The sequence below is a fragment of the Perca fluviatilis genome, chromosome 20 (genome assembly GCF_010015445.1).
Source record: "Perca fluviatilis chromosome 20, GENO_Pfluv_1.0, whole genome shotgun sequence".
Taxonomy (NCBI): Eukaryota; Metazoa; Chordata; class Actinopteri; order Perciformes; family Percidae; genus Perca; species Perca fluviatilis.
In genome coordinates this window covers 5145680-5169856 of record NC_053131.1, presented here as the reverse complement: position 1 = coordinate 5169856, position 24177 = coordinate 5145680, and the positions used below count along the sequence as shown (strand labels likewise).

The following is a 24177-nucleotide window of genomic DNA, read 5'->3' as shown; positions in this document are numbered from 1 at the left end:
CAGGGATGGACTGGGGCTAAAAACAGCCCTGGACTTTCTCCCAAATAGGCCCATCATCCGGCCATTCGCCCGTAGCTGTGCACGACAGACACCAGCCAAGATGTCCTGATACTATGCCACAATACTGTAGCCTATCAGACAAGGTGTTCACAGCAAGTAACATCTCAAAACCAATGATGAGAATTGGGGTTGTGTTTATTAATGAAGCCTCATCCTTCAAATAAAAACTAAAAATGTACAATGCCATTACATCTGCATTGAAAATAAAATACAAATAATGAAATGTCACTGGCTACAGAAACCCCAAATTACACAAACTTTAATAAAATTATAAAACAGTACAGAGTATTACTGACAACACTTTCAGATATAAAGTAGGCTACTTGCTGTACCTGAACATGGGGATTAGATATATTGTAGGCCTATACCAAAACTACACTGAGAGTGTTACTATATACTATAACTATTCAAATATAAATGTATATAACATGTGTTGCTTTGTGTTAAAGAATTAGCATTGAATAACCTATTTAATATTTTCTCAATATCATATTACACTTTTGATTCATGTTAAAGGTCCAATATGTAATATTTGTACTGTAATAAATCCAAAAATGACACCAATGCCTCATCAGATATTAAGGAAACATGTTAAACTGAAATACTATCTTTTCTGACAACAATGCTAATGTCAGTATTTTTTCTTTTTGAAATTTACATTCCGTGACGGAATTTCTGTTTATGTTTTGGCCTGTGTGTTGTTATCAACGGGCAGTTTGACAGCCAGGCCGAGTTGCCAGATATACCTGTAAAAACGTAAACCCAGCGCGCTACAGCTGTATCGTTAGTACAGCCATGAAAGCAGCACACAAACGAACAGGATCAACGGAAATAGATTCTACCCGACCTAAAAAAAAGAAAACAGCATGTTTCTAACAGTTGCGTGACCAGAGACGTAACAACCCCCTGGTAAATATTGGAGATGTATTTGAAAGATGGAGACAGCTTAGATCCCAAAAGGATGCAGAATTGGCTTATTTCCTCCTGAACAGGTAAGCATAGCTTCAGGCTAATTTATCACAGCCACCAGGGATGGGCATTTTATGTCATTTCAACATTTGTGTACTCACATTGAATTATATAGCTAGAGTACCCAAGTTGGTTACTCGCAAAAACAATTGAGACACAGCCAGTAAAGTGATCCCGACTGGTCCTGGCTAACGCCGCCATGCTAACCCTGTTAACTGCTAACGTTACCAGGAGGACCAGGCAAGCAGCCCATGGCTGTTTACAACGTGTAGTTCAGTGGCTGGAGCCGACAACGGTGAGTTCACCTAACCTGGTCGGGAGCAGGTTAAGTTGGAGATCAGAGATCAACCGGTGTTAAAGCACCACCTACTGACCAATCAATACTCGGTTGATAACGGCGTCACCGTAAGAAGACACGCAGGCGGAGCTTGGTGCGAGGAGAGAGAGAGAGAGAGAGAGAGAGAGAGGGGGAGAGGTGCGCTCATAAAAGTTAAAACATTTAGAGACCGACAATCCCGTTCACTTTTTAGAGTTAGAGGCAACATTCACTGATGGCTATATTTATGAAAGATATAGATTTTAAGAGGAGGTAATTACATATAGGCTATTTGTCGGCTTCTTCAGCCGTGTGTTGCCAATGCGCACATCTGTTTGAATTATGTTTTGATATTTTTTTATTTACTCTAACGATCGCTTACCACTGCCAGGGTTTCAACTGAAATAAAAGGCTACAGCAACGACAGTTTATCGAAAGCACAAGTGTAATTATGGTCAGATCTTGTGCCTGACTGATGGGGAAGTGATATTGATAAGAGTTGTGATTTACACATCTACATTTTGCCAGCTTTCCTCCTGTTTTAGGAAGCAGCGACTGTATTGCGCGTTCCCTGTAAAACCGTGTCTGTGTTTTTCATATTTATGTAGAATTATAATTTGCTCTTCTTATGTAAAACATGCGGCTCTGATAGATGTTTGCGATTGGTCGTGCTGTGCAAACACCGCCTCTTTTATGTGAACGCACGCACCACTGGATTGGGAAACCCTGAGTTGATTGAATTAGTTGTTAACCAGCGTCGTGATACAGGTTATACGGGTTGTTAGGTTAGGTGAAGCCGGATAACTGAAAGAGATCCAGGACAAGTTGATCTTGCTTCGTAGTACAGGCCTCAGGTCTTTGCCAGTTCCACAATAGTAAACACAAATATGAAAGACAAGGAAAAACTGCACTGATGGAAGACAGACAGAAAGTGCAAGCTAGGATTTTTTTGATTAAACTTTTGGTTACATTTGGTGAATTATTTAGCCCCCTTCCCGGTTTGTTAGCACGTTTAGAGTGGTACCAATGCATGCCTGATGTTTTCCCGTTTAATTTAATACCGCAGTCTTCATCCTAGCAGCAAAACTGAGCTCACTACAACCTCTCATATACAACGAAGTGAAATTGCGGTCAACCCGCGATTAATTTCTAAAGCGTTTAATGTTTCAAATTAACCTAACAGAAATTATTAAATATGTTAAGTTTGACAGCACTAAATGGCACAATCATTTTCATGATGCACACACATGTTGAGCTGACTATGCAATTCGCTAAGATAGGGATAGCCAGCCTATAATGTTTCCTGCTCCTGGCACTTACCAGTATTGCTGATGTGAAATTAACTCGCGTCTAATGATGTAGGCCGACTCTTCTTCTTCAGTTTTATTTTTACACGTTGCATATAAGTGATTGTATTTGCGCCCCCTGCTGTTGGCTGTTAATATCGCTTTAATAGACTTTTTTTTTTTTGTGCCGACGGCCGTTGGTTGGACGGCCGTTGGTTGGACGGCCGTTCTGTACTTTTCCAGGACGCACAGATTGTCAGTCCGTCCCTGCAGACGTACCCTGCAGATCTCTGACTAGTGAATAAGATATATACCCTTAGAAAGTCCACAATATCGCTCAAAATCGTATATGCTCAAGGTTAAAATAGAATCCAGGAATGGAAAAAGCCAAGAAGCCAAGAACAAAACCGGAAAATCCAACACCAGTGACCAGACAGACCGTTACAAGAGTAGCTTTGGCTAGCAACAAAGCACAAGCTAGTTCCGACATAGCAACATCAAGCTTGCTAACCAGTGATAGCGATGTGTCCGAGAAGATGGAAGCAGATCCCGCAGTTACTTTCCAGCAGGACGCTATTCTCGAAGCCATAGGGCTGAAAGTCTGGCGCAACACAGAGAAGTTATTAACGGCATAGCTAATATCATATATATATCCGATATGGAAACTATCAAGGGGAGGCTAACCGCAGCAGAAAGTCGTATCAGTGATACAGAGGACTTGACAGATCACAGCTAGGGTAACTGAACTTGAAGCTAAAGTGAAACTACTCACGACCTGGAGAACCATTCACACCGCTCTAATATACGCATCATCGGTGGTGAGGGTGACAATGCCGAAACTTTCCTGGAGAGTTGGCTACCAGACGTCCTTGGGACTGGGAACTTTCCTACTCCAGTGCGGATTGAGCAAGCGCATCGCATACCGGCCAACTCACAACTTTTAAAAGTTTTGCGTGTTCTGGCAAAAGGTTCTACTATATTATGGTTAGTTATTTTGGTATGTCTTTTAGTTTCTTTTTTACCATGCTTTCCATTTTTGGTATATTGAATTTTATAAGCAATGCCACAGGAATTCTGGTCCTACTTGATCCTCCCGGTAGAATATTCTCTAAGTTATTTCATGACGAGTAATCAGATATGTAAAATATCGTCATGGAATGTTTGGGGCCTGGGTAGATTGGTTAAACAACAATCTACCCACAAGTTATGACTAGACTTAAACACTTGGGTTCTAAAATTGTGTTCCTTCAGGAAACACACTTTGTGTCGGCTGAGGTTATTAGACTGAGAAGAAGATGGCAGGGACAGGTCTTTGCAGCTAATTTTTCATCTCGTGCTAGGGGTGTAGCTATTTTAATCCACAAATCCATCCCCATCCAGATAAACTCTACCAGTTTGGATCCCGGGGGCAGGTATATCATTTTATAAGGAAGGCCAGCACCTCAACTTAGTTAATGTATACGGCCCTAATAAGGACGACCCAGACTTTTACAAAAAAAATTCGGACAATTGCATCATTAAGAGGAGAAATTATTATGGGTGGTGATTTCAACTGTGCTTTAAACCCCATATCGACTGATAGGGTGGTCAGGACTTATCTCACAGTGAAACGAGAAAAGTAATTCTCCACTTTATGGAAGAGTTGGGCCTCTGTGACATATGGAGGAAAAATAACCCTGATAAAAAAGAATTCTGTCACTCAACCACACACTTTTTTTTTGATTTCACAACTTCACTATTTAGGGTTAAGAACTGTTACTATAGTAGCATATTACTTTCTGACCATGCTGCAGTGTCTCTAGAGTATAAGGTCCATAAAGAATACTACAGACCTCCTAGATGGAGATTTGATAACAAATGGCTGCATGATCCAGAATTCATTCACTTTATCAACAAAAATATAGATATGTTCTTCCAAATCGTTACATCGGAAACGTCATCCTTAATCAGCTTTTAAGGCTTATATCAGAGGGCAGATAATTAGCTATACTAGCTTTAAAGGGGTGAGAGAATGATTATATAGGGTATTTTACACTGTTCCTTAAGGTCTCCTAATAGGGTATGTAACATTGGTTGGGCTGAAAATTGCCCGAATGCTATTTTATTAGGCCCTTAACTACCATGTGAATATGGCTTTATTTGGAACAAGAGCTTTTCTTCCAAATATGGTATGCTCATGAATATTTAGATGAGCTGCGCGCTGATTGGTTTGAGCGAACCACATAGAAAAACATTGGAAACTCGACAGCAGGTCTCATATTTCAGATACTGCAAAGTTGCATTTACACTATTATACATATACAGTTTGTCGGGCTATTTCGTTATTAAATTCACATCTGAGACTTTTTTAAGCGAGAAATCAACTATATAAAGGTCAAATATCGGCCGTTTTACGGTCTGTGAAGGAAGGCAGGCCAGGCGGCGAGGCAGCAACACAGGCAGCACCGGCCGCTGAACTCCGACACACAGTCGGACAAAATTTGCAATTAGACATCAATTTTCGTAAAACGGCCCATATTTGACTTCACATAGTTGATTTCTCGCATAAAAAAGTCTCAGAAGTGAATTTAATGGTAAAATAGCAGATGTTGTTATGTATACAATTTCTTAGATCTGCACGAATTAGATTCAGAAGACTACCTGATCTCAGGTCAGTTGTGTAGCCTATGTAAATGTTGGGGCGTGACAAAGAAGAGAATAGAGCCAAATGAGGAGGAGCCGCCGAGTTGATGCCAACTAGGCGGCTCGTTGAGATTTGCCCGTTTTCAGAGGCAGTTTCAAATTGTGAGATTTGCAGAGTCAATGGGATTTTGAGGTTCTATGTATGTCCTTGTTACCCACTAAACTGTCATTATTCAACTATGACAAGGTAAAATCAGTTTTACATTCTATCACCCCTTTAAGTCTAAGGAACTTAAAAACAATTTGTTAGATAGAAAAAAGAAATTAAAACATTAGAGAACGAGATTATAGTTAATAAAACTCCAGTTTTGGATCATAAATTAACGGTACTCAGAGTTCTTTATAATGAAATATCAGTAAATAATAATCAGTAATTTCAATAGATTAAAACAGCAATTCTACAACCAGGGGGAAAAGGCTGGAAGATTGCTTGCCTGGCGTATTAAAACTTTACAGAATGAGAAAACAATTCACGAGATAGAAGATTCAAACGGAATTACTACAACAGACCCCAAGGAAATAAATGAAGCATTTCAAACATTTTACCAATCACTGTACAGCTCAGACATTACAACAGACAAAAACTTATTGAACCATTTTCTTGACTGTCTAGAATTCCCTACTCTCTCTGCAGAGGACAGAGAGACTCTGGATAGACCACTGGAACTGGATGAGTTGTAAGCTTGTATGCAGACAGGGAAAGCTGCAGGCCCAGATGGTCTCCCTATCAATATATACAAGATTTTTAAAAATAAGCTGCTACCTCTCTTTTTTGATATGGTCAAAGAGGCTTTCTTGACTAACTCCCTGCCACCTTCTCTCCTAAAGCCTGGTAGATTACCACCTTAATGCGAATCGTAATGACCTCCTGAAAACCATGATGTGATATTTTTTTGCAAGAATATGTCATATGTCGATTGTGGAATCTGAAAAATTGTGGAGGATGGGTGGATATGTGTTTCATAGTGTGGGGTCTAGCAGGAGTAGAGGGGTAATTATACTGATTAGCAAGCACCTGCAATTTAAATTAATTAAAAAAATTAAGAATAATTCTGGAAGAGTTATTGTTCTGGCTGAAATACAAGGGCAAGAACTAATTCTGGCCAGCATATATTCACCTAATGTAGATAATACGGCTTTTTTTTTTATAGATTTTGAAAAGAAATTACAAGCTGTAGGGAACCACAGTATTGTTCTAGGCAGCAATTTAAATTTGATAATGAATCCAGTTCTGGACCACAGTGGGGTTGCAGCACGCAGGGCCCCCAGAGCCTCTTTCACATCACGCTCCCTCTGCTAATCATGCGTGGGTGTGCCTAGACCTGCTGCCTCAAAGTTAGCGAAGGTGCTTTTATAGGTGGCGCCTTAACTCCTTCCTTTTACAGAAAATATAGAATGGCTTAGGTCTAAACTATTACTTGCCGATCAATTGGTTCTCAGTGCTTCAAGGGTGCCTTAAAGTCTGTGATCAGGGGGTGCATTATACAATATGCTTCTTTTGTAAGAGGAATAGTGCTAAAACACAAAGCAATCATGTTCATGTTGCGAATTGTATGTTGTTAAAAAAATAAAAATTGTTATTCACAAAACAATTTCTCTAAAGAAAAGTCTGGTCCTGCTTCCTTTTATTTGGTGTAACATACTACCTACTGCAAAACATTGCTGGGTAAAAATATTTTTTACTGATTATGCGGGAAATCGGACCTGGTAAGAATAAATGGACTGTTTTTTTAATTATTTTAATAACTAAATGGAAATAGTCAACCTTCTTGCTGCTGGTCTTGCTTATGTAGGTCATATGAAGGCATCAGTAATAAATTGAGACAGTTTCATAAGAAATTAAAAACTCCTTTTTCTTTTGTGAAATATTGAATAATTTGACCTCTTTAGGCTTATCTGGCATTGGTAGGAGAGCATGTAAAGTGACCTTGGGTGTCCTGAAATGTGCCATCATATAAAATGTATTATTATTTTTTATCATTTTAATATTTACTACTACTTAAGTATTGAGAAACACAAAAAACAAGCAATTGCAAAAGAATGGGTTTGGTCATTTGGAAATATTATAAAAAATATTATAATTTATTATATAATATTATTTAATATTACATATGTGTACATTTCCACTTTATTTAAGAAAAATCTCCCTTTGCTATTAATAATTTTGTCTTAGACATCCAAAGGTCTTTTGATTTAATTATAAAATGTTGGAACAGTATGACAAACACTAACATTTATATTCAGTATTGTTTAATTGAACACCATCATCAAATTTTAAGATGGAAAACATTGGTAGGTCATAATTGAATATATCATCAAATTTAAAGAAATCTCACATTATAGGCTATATCGTGTGAGTTAAAATTCCTTTAAACACATTATCATTGGCATCAAACAAAAAGTAATTCTTTCACACAGACATAAATTCAGTGAGCCACAATGATACCACTATATCAAGAGAGCCATGACTTACTGACTAGACTGCGTTGGCCATTCACTGAAAGACTTCCAAAGAAAGGGTAAAGGAATTTCAATATCCATCTTTTTATTGCTCACTCTAATGTACGGTGCTGTGCTCTGCGTTGTCCTTCTCATGAGATGTATGCTTTCGTTCAGTCCACTGTAGAGATGTGATTGCAAAATACTGATAAATTTGTTGGTATCATTATTTACCTGCTCCATTCTTAAAGCATTATAAGCCTCTTGAATCTTCACTTTGGCATGGTCTTTATACTCAGCCACATATCTCTTTGCCTCCTCAGTATGTCGGTTTGAAGACTGAAGAACCTCTGCGTGGATGGCATCAACTTGAGAAGCAATTTCCACGTTTGCATCTTTTAGGTGGGCGATGAAATCCTTTGCTTTTTCACCAATCACTTGGAGGAAGTAATTTACTGTTTTTTGAAGCAAATCCCACCCCCTGTGCACTGAATGTTCATATACAGATCTTATAGAAGACATCAGTTTATCAATGATTTCATTTCCATTGAAAACATCAGTTCTAGGTATGGTGAACTTGATTTCCCTGATGTATTTGGAAATCTTCTCCACAAGGCTGGCAAACCTTTGGATTGCCCTGTCAGTGGTTCTTGATACAGACTGATGAGCTCCCTGGAACATATCCAGGCTTGAGAGCTTTTCTTCAGATCCAGGCACTGTAAACTTTGTGTCACTCATGAACTGTGTCACTGACTGTGCGAAAACATTAATCGTGTCTTTACTGTGTTTCAAGAGTTGTCTAGCTTTGTGAGCCAACATGTCTATAACATCCTGCACACTCATGGACATCAAGCTTTCAGAAGCCTTCATGTACATGTCTTTTCCTTGATCACTAAGGTGGTTGATTGAATTCTGGAGTGTGGTAAAAGACACAGGCACCTCATGATAAACTCTCTCTATGACATTGGAAACTGTGTTTTTCAGCTTCATGCCGCCACGTTTGAGATCAAAGCCAAAGTGGGCAGTGTGGTACTTGTTAATGAACTTGAGCACAGCATCGGTCATAGCAGGAATCCTGTTCTTGGTACCCTCAATCACATCATGGAGGAAGTCCCAATTCCATGACGTCTGTAAGATAAACTGAGAGTTTCTCAGCATGGCTTTGGCAGTGAAAACATCAGTATCCTTTTCAGGAGTAGACTAGAGTTGAGGGAAGAAATTCAATATTTAAAACAGTGTCAAGTTGCACTACATATAGCATTAATCCATCCGTAGATAAAAAAAATCTTTATTGTTGACAACAATATGCAAATTAAACTGCTTAAAAGTGTCTTACCAGGTAGCGACTGAACAGTTTTCCATACAACTGTGATGGAGACCTCCGCTGAAACTGCAATCCAAGGAAACCAGATGATGGACAAGACATAGATGCAGTGATGCCATCTTTGCGGGAAGCAAAGCGGAAGTTTGCATCAACAAATGTCCGGCTAGTGATGTCAACATTGAGAGTATTACGAGACTCCCTTTAAAAGAGAGAAAAAAAAGTTTTTAGAGGATTTCCTTGTTAAGAACTGTTCTAATATGCAGAAGCAGCCTTAAAAAATCTGTCAAAAAACTTACATAGAACCAGTCTGAGGGGTTTGGCGCTTCATCCTGAGAAAAAAACAACCATATTTGTATTACCGTTGTTGATCCAGACTAAACAGTCTGGATCAACAACAGTTCATTTCCAGGATCATCGGTCATGTTCAATGTTGCCGTTGTCTAATTCCGTTCTCTTCGGGAAACAAACTTTAAGATAGCAGGCTACTTCCTACTGACCCGATTGTTTTGTTACTTAATGACGACTCTAAATTACATCTGCTTGGGAGGCAAAAGAAAGTTTGCTTAGCTGGCTCAACTGCGACCAAGAAAATAATAGCTCAGCACTGGCTCCACCCCAACACGCTTTGTATAAAACAGTGGTTGGCGTATTTTCTGGACATAGTTATGTTTGAGCTCTCTACAGCAAGGATTAACGAAGCCAAATCATCTACTATATACCTATGGAAAGGTGCTGCAGCACAGGTATCAGTCCTAATGACCTCAGCATCACAAGAAGTAGAGGAGGGCGACTAGGCAAGGTGTGATTTCTGTTTTTGTTTATTTATTTGTTTGTTTTTTCTGTCTTTTTCTTTCTTTTCTTCGAGACCGTGGAGGGTGGGGGTGTGGGAGAGGGGGGTTGTTCTTGTTCAAGTGTGTTTGTCTGTTCTGTTGTTATTGTTTATAATGAAAAAAATAAAATAATTGATCTTAAAAAAAGAAAAGATAGCAGGCTACAATCTGAATATGGCAAGTTTTGAAAGCAGGCAGGCCTGCTTGGTTCTTTTGGGGAATGATTGTAAAGATTTACAAAGAATATGTTCACGGCATTTATGCTCTAACTGTGACATTTTGGGACTGATTGGTGGGATTTGCCATAAAAATACACAAGGCAATATACTGGTAACAGTAATTGGCGTTTGACCATGTATCCAGCTAATTTTTATAGCTCACATTTCTGTAACAATACAAACAGTTAACTTCATTTAATATACTGTATAAGTATGTGGCGTTTTCTTTTGCGGGGTGCAAATGTTCCTTCCGGAGACTATTTTGCAGAGCCAGCGTCTGAGTCTGGAGCTTAGCACCGCCCAAGACGATTGTGATTGGTTTAAAGAAATGCAAACAACCCAGAGCGGGTTTTTTTTCTACCCTGGAATGTATGTGTGGAGGAGTCAAAGTGCTGTGGAGGTCTTGCAATGCGTGACTACAGTAAGTTAATTTATCTTGCTCAACCAAGGATAGCATCTAGTAACAACACCAATCAGACCTTCTACCTAAGATAAGAACTGATTTTTTCCTAAGAGTAGCTCTGAAAGCTCTCGCAAACCACGAGTCTTGGCCAATAATTTCAAACCTAAGCCAAAAGATCTTTGTGGCCCCATTGACACTTGTCATTTCAATTGTCTCATATCCGGAATAAATGCAAATAAAATGTAAAAGACTTTCATCTACATGTAGTTACATATCTTATTTGTCCAGATCCCAAATCTCATTTCAATCCAATTTGGTTTTGCAGGGATACATGCAAGTCAGGGTCGGCCCTCCTCCAGTACAGAGTGTGGTAGTGGTGGTAATGCACCAGAAGCAGTTTGGTAAATGACAAAAAGAAGAATAATGTGCACTCTAGCAGTTTAATTACAACAATAACAGTTAAGCTACCTAACTAACAATGCGTCAGAGAGAATGTCAGCTAATTTAAGTGTAACTTCAGCTACCATTGTCACAGGGGACAGACCCTGACTGCTTACTGACGTAGTTGTGTGTATCATATATAAGATGCAGGTAACAAATATATACAATATGTCTATTTAGAAATTGAGATGTAAGAAAGCCCATTTCTACCAGCAAAATAAAACAAGAAGATTAAAAGTTAGTCATGATGAGAAATGTATTAATGTAAGTAAAGATATTTGACTTACTGGGTCAAGATAATTAGTTAAAAAGTAAAAGGTAGGAGGTACCATGATAATGTTATTATTATGATTATCCATAATCATAATAATAATAATAATAATAATAATAATAATATATATTTTTATAGTGCACTCTTCAAGCCATACGCACAAGAGCCACGGACAACAGATGGAAATTAGTATTGAGCGGTTGGCAGTAGCTCAGTCTGTAGGGAGTTGGGTTGGGAAACAGAGGGCTGTCGGTTCAAGTCCCTATATGGACCAAATTACAGAGTGTAGACTGGTAGCTGGACAGGTGCCAGTTCACCTCCTGGGCGCTGCCAGGGTTCCCTTGAGCCAGCAGCTTATGTTTTTTTAATTTTTTTTATATAAATATTAGGCCTATATATAATCTTCAACTTTATCACTAAGGCTTGTTTGGATATAATATATAGTTCTGTTAAATCTTACTATATACGTCTGGTATATCGAAGCTGTCCCGAGTGCCTTAATGCCTGCCGTTTTGGACGGTATTATTAATATAGTTAGTCTATAGATCAGGTTTCCCTACACTGTGCGAGAACAGGCCAAAATTATAATTCAATTTGCAGCAATTCCTGAACGTCTGAGAAGGTTTTTGCTTTTTCTCCGCCAGTCATCATGATTCGGTGTAACGAAAAACCAACTGCCGTCATTAACATACTGATCAGAATTCATGAGGTGCTTTGCATTGACTATTTATGATTCAAAATGGGCGTGTATAGGGCGGGATAAGAGGCTGATTCATGTACACACACTTGTTGGTAATCTGTGATTTATAAAGGGAACATTGCTTACAGTTTTATAAATCTGAATTGTTTTTGGCGTACACCATTTTTGGCTTTTGGGCGTACGTATACTTTTAGTAAGGATCCCCAGCTCCACCTATACTGAACTACTGTATATCATGCCTGTGTCTGTCCTGTGTTGAATTATGTTGCTAGGGCTTGGGAATACAACTTAAGGGATGTTAAGGGTTGCTCTCACTGCTTGTTGACCATTGACATATATATAATGGACCAACAGAGCCCGTTGCTCTGGACGGAGACCAGTGAAGGCTATTAGAAGCACTTTTCCGGTGATGGCCAGCTTTACTGCGCAGCCTCCAACTGAGAGAGACAGCGTAAATGTGACGTGAGCAACGTGTCTGAAAGTTGTAAGTGTTCTGGTAGCTGTGCCAAGAGAAATCTCAATCATTCCCAATCTTACAGAGACGGAGAGTGTAGGTATATGTAAGGAGATAACATAAGCACAGGCTAATTATTGCTAACTAACATGCTAGTTAACATTAGTAATTAAACCTAAACAGCTAACGTAAGTCGAAACTGCCTGCGAGCTTCTCCTGTACTATACGGTAATTCCTCTACTGTGCGACAGTAAGTCACTTGGTTATGACACAATTGTTAGCTTATTTTTACAAAAACGTCTGCTACGGAGCCATAACGTGAGATACAAGGTAATGCAGCCTTTTATACGTTGTGGTGTTTCTTTAGAACTAAACAATGGACACATCGAGTCTTTAAACGCTTCGGATGTAAAGTTATTCTCAGTCAAGTGACGTAAAAAAAAAATGGCGGTCAGCGGAATGCTAACAGGAGGTGATGGCCTGTTAGCAACAAAATGGCGCCATGATGGCTCGCGTTCTGAAGCGAAGCTTACCCCCTTGTTGTTGACGTGTAAGGTAAGCGTATTGTGTCACTTCCGGTGTTCCCGTGTTACAAACGCTAGTTTGCTGCTCCAGCAAAAACTTACTCAACTCTGCTTTATTGTTTAAATTAGCGGCTATTTGCCTGGATTGCATTTGAATTACAATTGTTCTACTCAAGCACTTATACTTAGCTTCTCTTACAGCGACTGCCTCGCTGATCTTACAATTGTTAAAACGCTGTTAGCTACTTTAGCTTAGCCATTAGCAATGGCTAATTCCTCTCCCTCTCCTGCTCTTTCTTGCTCTGTGTGTCAAATGTTTAGCTATTCCTCTGCCTCCTTTAGTGATAACGATACATGTAATAAATGTAGTATATTTGCTGCTCTGGAGGCAAGGCTTAGTGAGTTTGAGGCATGGCTCCGCACCATGGAATCAGAATTGTATGCTTCCGTAGCTAGCCAGTGCCACGTAGCTCGTGCGGGCCAACATACTGTAGCTTCTGTAGCTTCTGCTAGCTGTCCCCGGCAGACCCCGAGCAGCCGGGCGAGTGGGTGACTGTCCGAGGGAAGCGTAGCGTTAGATCTAAACCAGTGCACATGATGACGGTAGCTCTAAACCGGAGCATCTTCGCCTCTCTAACAGTTTCTCCCTACTCAGTGATACACCCGCTGAGAAGCCAATTCTGGTTACTGGGAGCTCTATACTGCGACATGTGAAGCCGGCGGCCTCAGCGGCTGCAGTCATATGTGTCCCCGGGGCCAGAGCGGGCGATATAGAATCCTATCTAAAGCTGCTGGCTAAAAGAACCGTAAATACAGTAGGATCATACTTCACGTAGGGGGTAATGGTCGTAAATCGGAGATCACTAAAATTAATGTTGAGTCACTTTGTGCATACGCAAAGATAATGTAGTAGTGACTCAGTAGTTTTCTCTGGACCCCTGCCTAACCTGACCAGTGATGAAATGTACAGCCGTATGTCATCCTTCCACCGCTGGTTGTCGGGGTGGTGCCCAGCTAATAATGTGGGCTATGTGAATAACTGGAGGGCGTTCGGGGGAAAGCCTGGTCTGATTAGGAGAGACGACATTCATCCCACCTGGGACGGAGGCGCTCTCATATCAAAAAATCTGACTGAGTTCATTGGTCATAAACCATGACAACCCAAGTTTGATATTAGTAATCAGAGGTGCAGTGATATGCGCCCCTCTGTGCTTCCGTTGGAGCAGTCGCCCACTCATAGTCTAATAAGCACGGTGTCTGTGCCCCGGCTCAGATCGGTTAAATCAAAGGTAAACAAAAGATGCGCTATACTCAACAATCTAATTGGAATTAAAATGACTGCAACGATAGAAAAAAATAGGAAAATTAGATGTGGACTATTAAATATTAGATCTCTGTCTTCTAAAGCAGTATTGGTAAATGATTTGATATCAGATAATAAAATTGATTTATTTTGTCTTACTGAAACATGGCTGGGCCATGAAGAATATGTTAGTCTAAATGAAGCGACTCCTCCCAGTCATATTAATACTCAAATTCCTAGAGGCTCAGGCCGAGGAGGGGGAGTTGCAGCCATATTTGATTCAAGCCTGTTAATTGACTGTGACTAAACCTAAACTAAATTATAACTCATTTGAAAGTCTTGTTCTTAATCTTCAACATCCAAAATGGAAAACATTACAATTATATTCGTTGTTATTTACAGGGCTCCAGGTCCATATTCTGAATTTTTATCTGAATTCTCAGAGTTTTTATCATGTTTAGTCCTTAAATCAGACAAAGTACTTAATGTAGGTGATTTTAATATCCATGTGGACGTTGACAATGATAGCCTTAGTACTGCTTTCAACTCATTATTAGATTCAATCGGTTTCAGTCAGAGTGTGCACAAGGCGATGCACTGTTTTAACCACACCCTCGACCTTGTGCTGGCATATGGTATTGAAATTGAGGATTTAATAATACTTCCGCGGAATTCTGTATTATCAGATCATTCTTTAATTACTTTCGAATTCCTACTACCTGACTATACAAATTAGATAAAAGCTTCTACACTAGATGCCTATCTGACAGTGCTATAGCTAAATTTAAGGAAGATATTCCAACAGCATTTGACTCTGATGTCATGCCTTAATATAACAGAGGACCTTTATGTTAACCTTAGCCCTCTCAAATTGATACATTTGTAGACGGTGCTACGACCTGCCTACGGACGACTTTAGACTCTGTTGCTCCCCTCAAAAAGAAAATGAGGAAGAAAAGGAAATTAGCACCTTGGTATAACTCCCAAACTCCCAAATTAAAACAAATGGCATTCCACCAAAGTGGAAGAACCTTGTTTGGATTGGCAAGAAAGTCTCAAAACCTATAGGAAGGCCAGATCAGACTATTACTCATCACTAATAGAAGAAAATAAGAACAACCCAAGGTTTAGTGATGACTTCATGAGCTTCTTTAATGATAAAATTATAACAATTAGAGATAAAATCCATCACCTTTTGCCCTCAACTTCTAACGGTTAAACGCAGGACCGCTAGAAAGAACGACTAGTCCCGATATGTCGGGACTACATAGACTGCTTTTATCCTATAGACCTTGAACAATTAATGTTAAAGATATCCTCAGCTAAGCCATCTACCTGTCTCTTAGACCCCATCCCAACGAGACTACTCAAAGAAGCGTTACCCGTGGTTAACACTTCATTACTAGATATGATCAATATGTCCTTATTAACAGGTTATGTACCGCAGTCATTTAAAATAGCTGTGATAAAACCTCTTCTGAAAAAACCCACCCTCGATCCTGAGGTCTTAGCAAACTATAGACCTATATCTAACCTTCCCTTTCTATCCAAGATCATTGAGAAGGTAGTTGCCAATCAGTTATGTGATTTTCTACATAGCAACAGTTTATTTGATGACTTTCAATCAGGATTTAGAAAGCATCATAGCACAGAGACGGCACTGGTGAAAATTACTAACGACCTTCTAACTGCTGCAGACAAAGGACTTGTCTCCATTATTGTTTTACTAGATCTTAGTGCTGCATTTGACACTATTGACCATACAATCCTGTTACAGAGATTGGAACACTTAGTTGGCATTAAAGGAATTGCTCTAAGCTGGTTTAAGTCCTATTTCTCTGATTGATCTCAATTTGTTAATGTTAATGATAAATCCTCCAAGTACGCTAAAGTTAGCCATGGCGTTCCTCAAGGCTCAGTGCTTGGACCAATTCTATTCTCCTTATATATGCTTCCTCTTGGTAATATTATTAGGAAACACTCAATTAACTTTCACTGTTACGCGGATGACACCCAATTATACTTGTCAATCAAACCAAACGAAACTAGTCAGCTAGCTAAACTTCAAGCGTGCATTAAAGATATAAAATCCTGGATGACCTATACTTTTCTGAAGTTATTGTGCTGGGCCCTAAACACCTCCGAACCTCATTATCTAAAGACATAGCTACTCTGGATGGTATTGCCCTGGCCTCCAGCACTACTGTCAGAAATCTAGGAGTTATTTTTGATCAGGATATATCCTTTAACGCCCATCTAAAACAAACCTCAAAAACAGCCTTTTTTCATCTTCGTAACATTGCCAAAATTAGGAATATCCTGTCTCAAAACGATGCTGAAAAACTAGTCCATGCATTCGTTACTTCCAGACTGGACTATTGTAATTCCCTACTGTCAGGTTGCTCAAATAAAACCCTTAAGACTCTCCAGCTGATTCAGAATGCTGCAGCGCATGTTCTCACAAGAACTAAGAAAAGAGATCATATTTCTCCTGTATTAGCTTCTCTGCATTGGCTTCCAGTAAAATCCAGGATTGAATTTAAAATCCTTCTCCTGACCTACAAAGCTCTAAATGGTCAAGCACCATCATATCTAGAAGAGCTCATTGTCCCACTAGAGCACTGCGCTCCCAGAATGCAGAGTTACTTGTGGTACCTAGATTCTCTAAAAGCAGAATGGGAGCCAGAGCCTTCAGTTATCAGGCTCCTCTCCTATGGAAACAGCTCCCAATCTGGGTTCGGGGGGCAGAAACTGTCACCGCATTCAAGAATGAACTTAAAACTCTCCTATTTGATAAAGCTTACAGTTAGGGAGTGAGGAGTTGCAGCGTCCGCCTAACCAGGCCCACCTGCTTCTCTTCATAGTCGTCAGATTAATAATATAACAAAAGTAGAGGGAGGCAGGCCAGCACAGCCCGATCCAGCAGGGGAGAGTTCCAAGCCCGAACAGGCTACCTCTCCTTTGACCTGTCTCTCTTAGTTACGCTGTTATAGTTCTAGACTGCCGGGGGAATTCCTTCCTTTGACACACTGAGCTGCTCACTCCTCTCCCTTTCTATTTCCATTTGTGTGCATCCTGTCCCAGAAATGCTTGTTACTAATCCTAGCTTCTGGGGAGTTTACTAAACCAAAACACATCGTTGGAAAAGTCTCAACCTAGAGAGTGACATATGGCCAGTCTGAAGAGGATACACCACTCCTGCTTTGAAATATCGACCCATGAACCTTCAGCCCACTGAGGTGCTATACACATAGGACAAGCTTTAATAGAAAGCTCTTGACCTCAGCTGTCATATAGATATGGTCACCCACTGGAGGCACTGTCAAATATGGAAATAAGCAATTTTCACCTATTTAACAATTCAGTTTTTAAAATCTGATGACACCAATGTGTTCACCATCCCAAAAACCCACCGGGATACTCAAAGATTCTACACTGCCAACTTCTACTTATATACCAATGTATTTTTTTAAGCAACAGCAACAACAGAACAGACAAGATGAAAAAAAGATGATTTGACTTTGTTAATCCTTGCTGTATAGAGCTCAAGCATTAGCCTAGAAATCTAGTGGCAGCAAATTTATTTTGCAGCCAGGGGGGTCTAGGCACTCTCCGTTGGCTTGCGAGCTGGCATTTTGGTCAGGCCAATCACATCGTGTATAGAGTCGGTGGGCGGGTCTGTCAATGGTGAGTTCCCAGACCCAACATCTTAATGTGGGTCTGACTTGTCAGGTTACTCAAGCATAACTATGTCCAGAAAATACGCCAACCACTGTTTCATACAAAGAGAGTGTGGGGGGGAGGAGCCAGCATTGAGCTATCATTCTCTTGGTTGCGGTTGAGTTTTCTAACGAAACGGCTAACTTTTGTCTCCCAAGCAGATGTAATTTAGAGTCGTCATTAAGTAAACAAAACAATCGGGTCAGTAGGAATTCGACATCCTATCACATCAGATATTATTGATGTCGTTTTATTCCAAAACTCATGCACCTGTTCACACTCCCAGACCATGTGCAGGAAAGTTCCAGTTTGTTCAGGTTGACAGAACGTGCAATAGGGAGTAGGAATGTCTTTAGAGACGTATCTCTTCTGAGTTGTCCAATATGTCCTATGACATATATTGAAATGGATCTGCTGGTGATTTGGGTTCTTGGAACAGTGGGAAATGTTGTCCCAAACGGTCTCCCAATTAATTACGTTCCCCTCCGGGCTCAGCTCTCGCTCCCATTTCTTTACTATTGGGAGTTCTTCTACGGATACTTGCATCAATTAAGCATAAATCCTGGACACTAATCCTCTTGCAGGAAAATCAACAAGCCATTTAACGATTGGGTGTGTCTCGAGACCTTTTCCCCATGGTACATGTTATGGCTGACCTTAAGCAAAGATAAAGGAAGAAGGATGTCCTAGGGATCTCAAAGCTAGTTCTCAGGTCCTCACAACTCAACATACCTTCCCCATTGAATAACTGGTCTAGAGTATAAATACCTCTGTCACTCCACTGGTTACAAACAAAAGGTTTGTTACCAGACATTAAGTGCATGTTGTGCCAAATTGGGGTGCTTAAATGTCACTTATTGGTGTAGCGTAGTTGCTCCTCCACCTGTTTAAAGTTGGTCAATGTGTTGGTGATAATAGGGCCATAGGCTAGCATACACTTTTTTGGACACACACCTGCAAAGGTGAGGTCTTGCAGTTTTAGACTTCCACTGAGGGTTTGCTCTATTTCTCTCCATGGAACTGTAGATGAGGGGTCTATCCACACTCTGAGGGCCCGTAGCTGAGAGGCTCTATGGTACACTTTAAGGTTGGGGAGGGCCAGGCCTCCCGTGTTCGTGGTATGTTGCAAGGTAGAGTATTTTAGCCTAGGTTGTTTACTATTCCAAATATACTGTCGGATTACGGTATCAAGTTTCTTCCAGAAATTTATTGGTGGGGGTTAAGGGGATCATTGTACTTAAGAAATTCACTCGAGGAACTATGTTCATTTTAACAACAGCAATCCTGGACTGTAGTGATGCCGGCAGCGCAGACCAATTAGTCACATCCCTTTGAACACTACTTAATATAGTTTCATAGTTGTCCTGGACAAATCGCTGTAGCGATGCGTGAATGGTGATGCCCAAATATGTAATTTTGCTTTGGGTTGGTATCACTAATAGCTGATGTCACCTGGGGCCTGTTTCACAAAAGCAGAATATAGAAATCCAGGATAACTGGTAAAGCGAGGCTTGACCTAGTTTAATCTGTGCAGCCTGGCTTGGTGCGTTTCACAAAGGTTAAGCCAGGCTGAAGTAATTTGGATAGATGCGCATTCACAGCTTTCCTTAACAGACCGCTAGGTCGATAACATATTTACTGATGCTAAAATTGAGATATAAGCATTGTTCATACCAAGGTTATAATCGTTAACAAAAACGAATAAAATAACGAAAACTAGGTGGGAAAAAACATTGTTGTTAACTGAAATAAAAATAAAAACGAGGCCTCACAAAAAAATGATAACTAAACTAGAACTGTAATGTCTGTTTGCAAAACTAACTAAAATGAAATAAAATTATCGAGTAAATGTCCTTAGTTTTCGTCTTTGTCAATGTCTTTCACAGAGCAAATAACGTTATATCTTTCAGAGTTGATATTTCCGACCATAGATCTGTTTTATTCAGTCTATGCAGTAGACATATAGTTTCCCACTGGGAACCCAGAAATTCCGACATTCCACGTTAAATTGAACACAACATGACCAGGCCCCTCGCCCATGCATGCCCTCACCTGGCATCATGGCGTACGTCAGAAGAAAGCGGCAGAGACCTATTTGATTATGACTGTCACAGCAAGTGCCTCGCAGTGGAAGGTGGTAAAATATGTAGACAAAAATCCCACGAATTTGAAAGTACATTTGAGAAGCGCACACAAGCTTACCTTAACAAGCAGTGACAGGGCAAGGAGAACGCAAAGCCCCCTTTCCCCGAAACAGAAGCTAACCCCGGTAACGTTACGGGCATGGATGTATGGCCAGGCAGCATGACGGAGACAACCGCAGGACAGAGAACACTACAGGCGGGCTTTCACCGGTGACCCGATAGCTGCTGGTTACGCATGAACACTAAAAGCGTGAGGAAGCATTGGTTAATATGTGTGTTGATACTGGGATGTCTACACAACTGTGTGAGTCGATTGACTTAAATAAGTTCATCACTTTACTTGAACCAAAGTTCAAAACACCTGTTGATGTATCTCTTCTTTAGTCTGTTGGCTATTTAGGTTTTTTTCCTGGCACACGTTACTAACACATTTTGCACTTACTGCTGCGTCTTGTGTAGACTATTTACATATTTGTGCTCATCATCATATGTACATTTTATGTACTGGTGTTATTGTTGAATACATTGTGAATACATATTTCTAAAATTGTATGACGTTTTTGTTGAGTTATTACACAATACTTTTTTCTGACCTTTTTTAATCTTGCCCCCGACAAATAACCCATATTACTAAAAAAGACTAAAACTAATAAAAACTAAACTAAAACTAAGCATTTTCAAAAAATAAAAACTAAACTAACTAGCAAACCCGCTTTAAAAACTAATTAAAACTAAACTGAATTTGAAAACAAAAAGTCAAAAAAAATAATATAAAAATAAAAACTAATGAAAAATGCAAAACTATAATAACCTTGGTGCATACTTTACACAGTGAGCAGCAGCTTATTGTGGAAGTATGATAACGTGAAACACATTTATTTGTAAAAAAAAGAAACAAGGCCTGTAATGAAACAGCGAGAGAAAGCGAGGCCAGGGGCGGTTCTACATTGAATGACGCTCTGGACGCCCTCACTCCCTCATCTCTGTCCATGTCCTCCTGAGTCTCCTCCCCACTGTGCATATGCCACTGCTGCCGACACCACTATCATCGGCCATGGGAGCTGATGAAGGTCCTGCTACTGCCGAAAACATGTCTTTTCGCTTTTTTCTTTTATTTGAGTCTCTTGGGTAACTTTATTTCATTTTGGCGTTTAGACCATTGACATAAAAGAAAGGTTTAGACTTGTCTTGGTCTTGCTCCGTCTCTGTGTACTTCCCATTTCTCTTGTCACTTTGTGTTTATCTTTCGCGCCGCAGCGCACTTTACGGACTAGTCCATTTCATTGTGAAAGTAGGGGGTGTTGACCTCTCTCAGCAAGCAGGGCGCCTGCAGCTGCTGGGGGCGCTGATCTGCCAATTCCCCACACAGTGAAATGATCGATAACCCCAGTGTTTCCTCTAGGATATTTTTTTTAGCAGTGGGGGCAGATCTGTCGGAACCTCCTCACCCCCCACAGTCCCGCGCCCCGCCGCCAAATGTTTTACGTATTAAATGGAACTGACACTTTGCTGCAACACAAACAAATATATTTATTCACCTCTATTCACACACAATGAGGCATATTTTCATTTCGTTTTGATTGAACTGTATTTTTGAGGAACTGTAGGTCTACAAAATGAATTTTACAAGAAATTCTTCATAGGGAAACCAAAACCCAAAGTAGACTATAGTATAGAAACCATTTGCCTCAGTGGCAAAGTTGGCAGCCTTGCTGTGTGCATTTGATTTTTCTTGGCTTTTGGAAAAATAACTCCAAGGCTCGGTTATAGGGGAATTCAGAAAGAGGTGGCCCATTAATGCTGAGTAGCATACATGCTACTAGATGGTACCCCTGTGGCCTGGCCTTTAAAATTGTTTTTAGGCTATATACATTACACAAAAGGCAAAGAAAATACAATCACTTTTTACCTATTTTGACCATTTTCACGGTTTTGTTTTTAATCTTTTGCGTGGTTGAAGATGCATCTTGGTTGCTTAGTAATAATCATAGTCTCTGTCAGAGAAACGTAACTAGCGGTCTCGAGTAACAAGTGTGGGCATTAAAGCTGCAGTAGGTAAGATTGTGAAGAGCCAGGACTTTGCCAACAAATTTGAACATCGACAACTTCTCAGTCCCTCCTCCCTTTCTGCTGCAGCCCAAACCGTCTCCTAAGCCCCTCCCACACAACAGAGTTTGACAGAACTGCCGGCATGTCAGACAACATGACTAGACACTAACACAATGTTAACTTTACTCACCAACAGTAAAACGATGCTAACTAGCAGGCTACCGTTAGCCATTTCAGCATCATATCGGACCGACCACTGTGCTAACGTTACTATCATCCTCACCAACGTAGCTTTGTGGACTTTTGACTACTAATAACCAAGTGAAAGATAAATCATTCATGGTAATTATGTTACCTGTTGAGAGGAAATGTGGCTACATCTGCATCGTTCTTCAGATCTTTAAAATCCTGCAGCCACGCCACCTCTGAAAAGCCGCTCCAATATTCACCGGAGTTTTGGAAAACTTTTCTGCAGCTCGTGCCCGGGGAGGGGGGAGGGGAGAACGCTATATATGCGTGTGCCTGAGCAGTGATTGACAGGCAGATAGACCACCCCTGTGGCCCTGATTGGAGAAAATCAACCGGGAGCGGTGGAATTTTGCCAATGGCACTACAGACTGTAGGAGGTGCCAGAGCAGCTGTCTTTTATTTTTATTTTTTTTACATAATTCATGTAGTTCTACTGGATCATAGGGTCAGTTTCAGCAAATATGACAGAAAGTTAGTTTTATAAGACTTACCTACTGCATCTTTAAGGGCATTAAGGTGGTAGCCTAAGTGGGCAGAAGAGAGCTAGAGAAAGAGGAAGCAGACGTGTTGTAGATGCAACCGGAGCAGAGTTAGTGGTTATTCATTTTATAACATCGGCCCTGGAGGTAACGAGTCTCCCCTGGTTTTCTGATCATGGTCGGAAACGAAGCGATCAGGAGAGGTTAACCCATTGAACATTTTAACAGCTTATTAACTCGTTGCCCCATGCGCTGATGCGCTCATCTGTTGACATTTCCGAATGCCTTCCTACAGTTGCTTAAAAGTGCAATATGTAATATTGTATGTAATACTGGCAGCTAGCGGTTAAAATAGTTACTGCACTACCAATTCAAAATACTGGAGAGTCGTTTCCCCCGCCCCCTCCTGCCCAGACTCGAAGTTCACGGGGGTTGCCAGGCTGAGACCGCAGCATTCACAACAATGTTGCTAGACGCTTTTCTCACATAGCCAGACATTACTTCACAGCACAGCAGAGTAGCTAACGTTAGATGCTAGTTTCACATAGCCAGACATTACTCCACAGCACAGCGGGGTAGCTTACGTTAGATGCTAGTCTCACATAGCCAGACATTACTACAGTCTTTTATATATGTCAATGAGCGGAGTAGCTAACGTTAGATGCTGGCTATATTGAAAAAAGCCCGTGCTCACGTGGAGCTCTGTAACCAACGGACAGCCACACTTTTTCGGCTTAAAATTACAGTATGAACCGCTAAAAACACAACAACCTCACCGTCCTCTCCACACGCCAGTCAGGCACACTTCCTCGGCTTAGAATTACAATACGAAACGCTAAAAATACCACTAGCTACCTGGCCGACGGAACACACTTCATTGGCTTAGAATTACGGCAACAATCGCTAAACACACTGCAAACTCACAGTCCTCTCTTCCCGATTTACAGCCCCTCGCGTGCTATAAATACTCACCGTTGTCGGCTCCAGCCACTGAACTACACGTTGTAAACAGCCATGGGCTGCTTGCCTGGTCCTCCCGGTAACGTTAGCAGTTAACAGGGTTAGCATGGCGGCGTTAGCCAGGACCAGTCGGGATCACTTTACTGGCTGTGTCTCAATTGTTTTTGCGAGTAACCAACTTGGGTACTCTAGCTATATAATTCAATGTGAGTACACAAATGTTGAAATGACATAAAATGCCCGTCCCTGGTGGCTGTGATAAATTAGCCTGAAGCTATGCTTACCTGTTCAGGAGGAAATAAGCCAATTCTGTGTCCTTTTGGGATCTAAGCTGTCTCCATCTTTCAAATACATCT

The 24177-nt window shown here is 40.5% G+C and overlaps 1 protein-coding gene across 8 annotated transcripts in view; it reads right to left on the bottom strand.

Annotated features, from left to right (window-relative positions):
* Positions 1-24177, bottom strand: part of apoba (apolipoprotein Ba) — an 86940-nt gene that overhangs the window by 17551 nt on the left and 45212 nt on the right. For 2 of the 8 annotated variants that reach the window (XM_039785569.1, XM_039785568.1), the window contains 3 exons: positions 9373-9405; positions 9089-9275; positions 7456-8952 (listed from right to left, as the gene is read on the bottom strand). The exons of 3 other annotated variants lie outside the window; for them this stretch is intronic. In XM_039785569.1, coding sequence (XP_039641503.1) covers positions 7783-8952; positions 9089-9275; positions 9373-9405 — 1390 coding nt within the window. In that variant the 3' untranslated portion in view covers positions 7456-7782. Of the gene's footprint in view, positions 1-7451; positions 8953-9088; positions 9276-9372; positions 9406-24177 lie in introns of those variants that run through there. 3 more of the 8 variants (XM_039785565.1, XM_039785566.1, XM_039785567.1) reach the window with 3 other exon arrangements.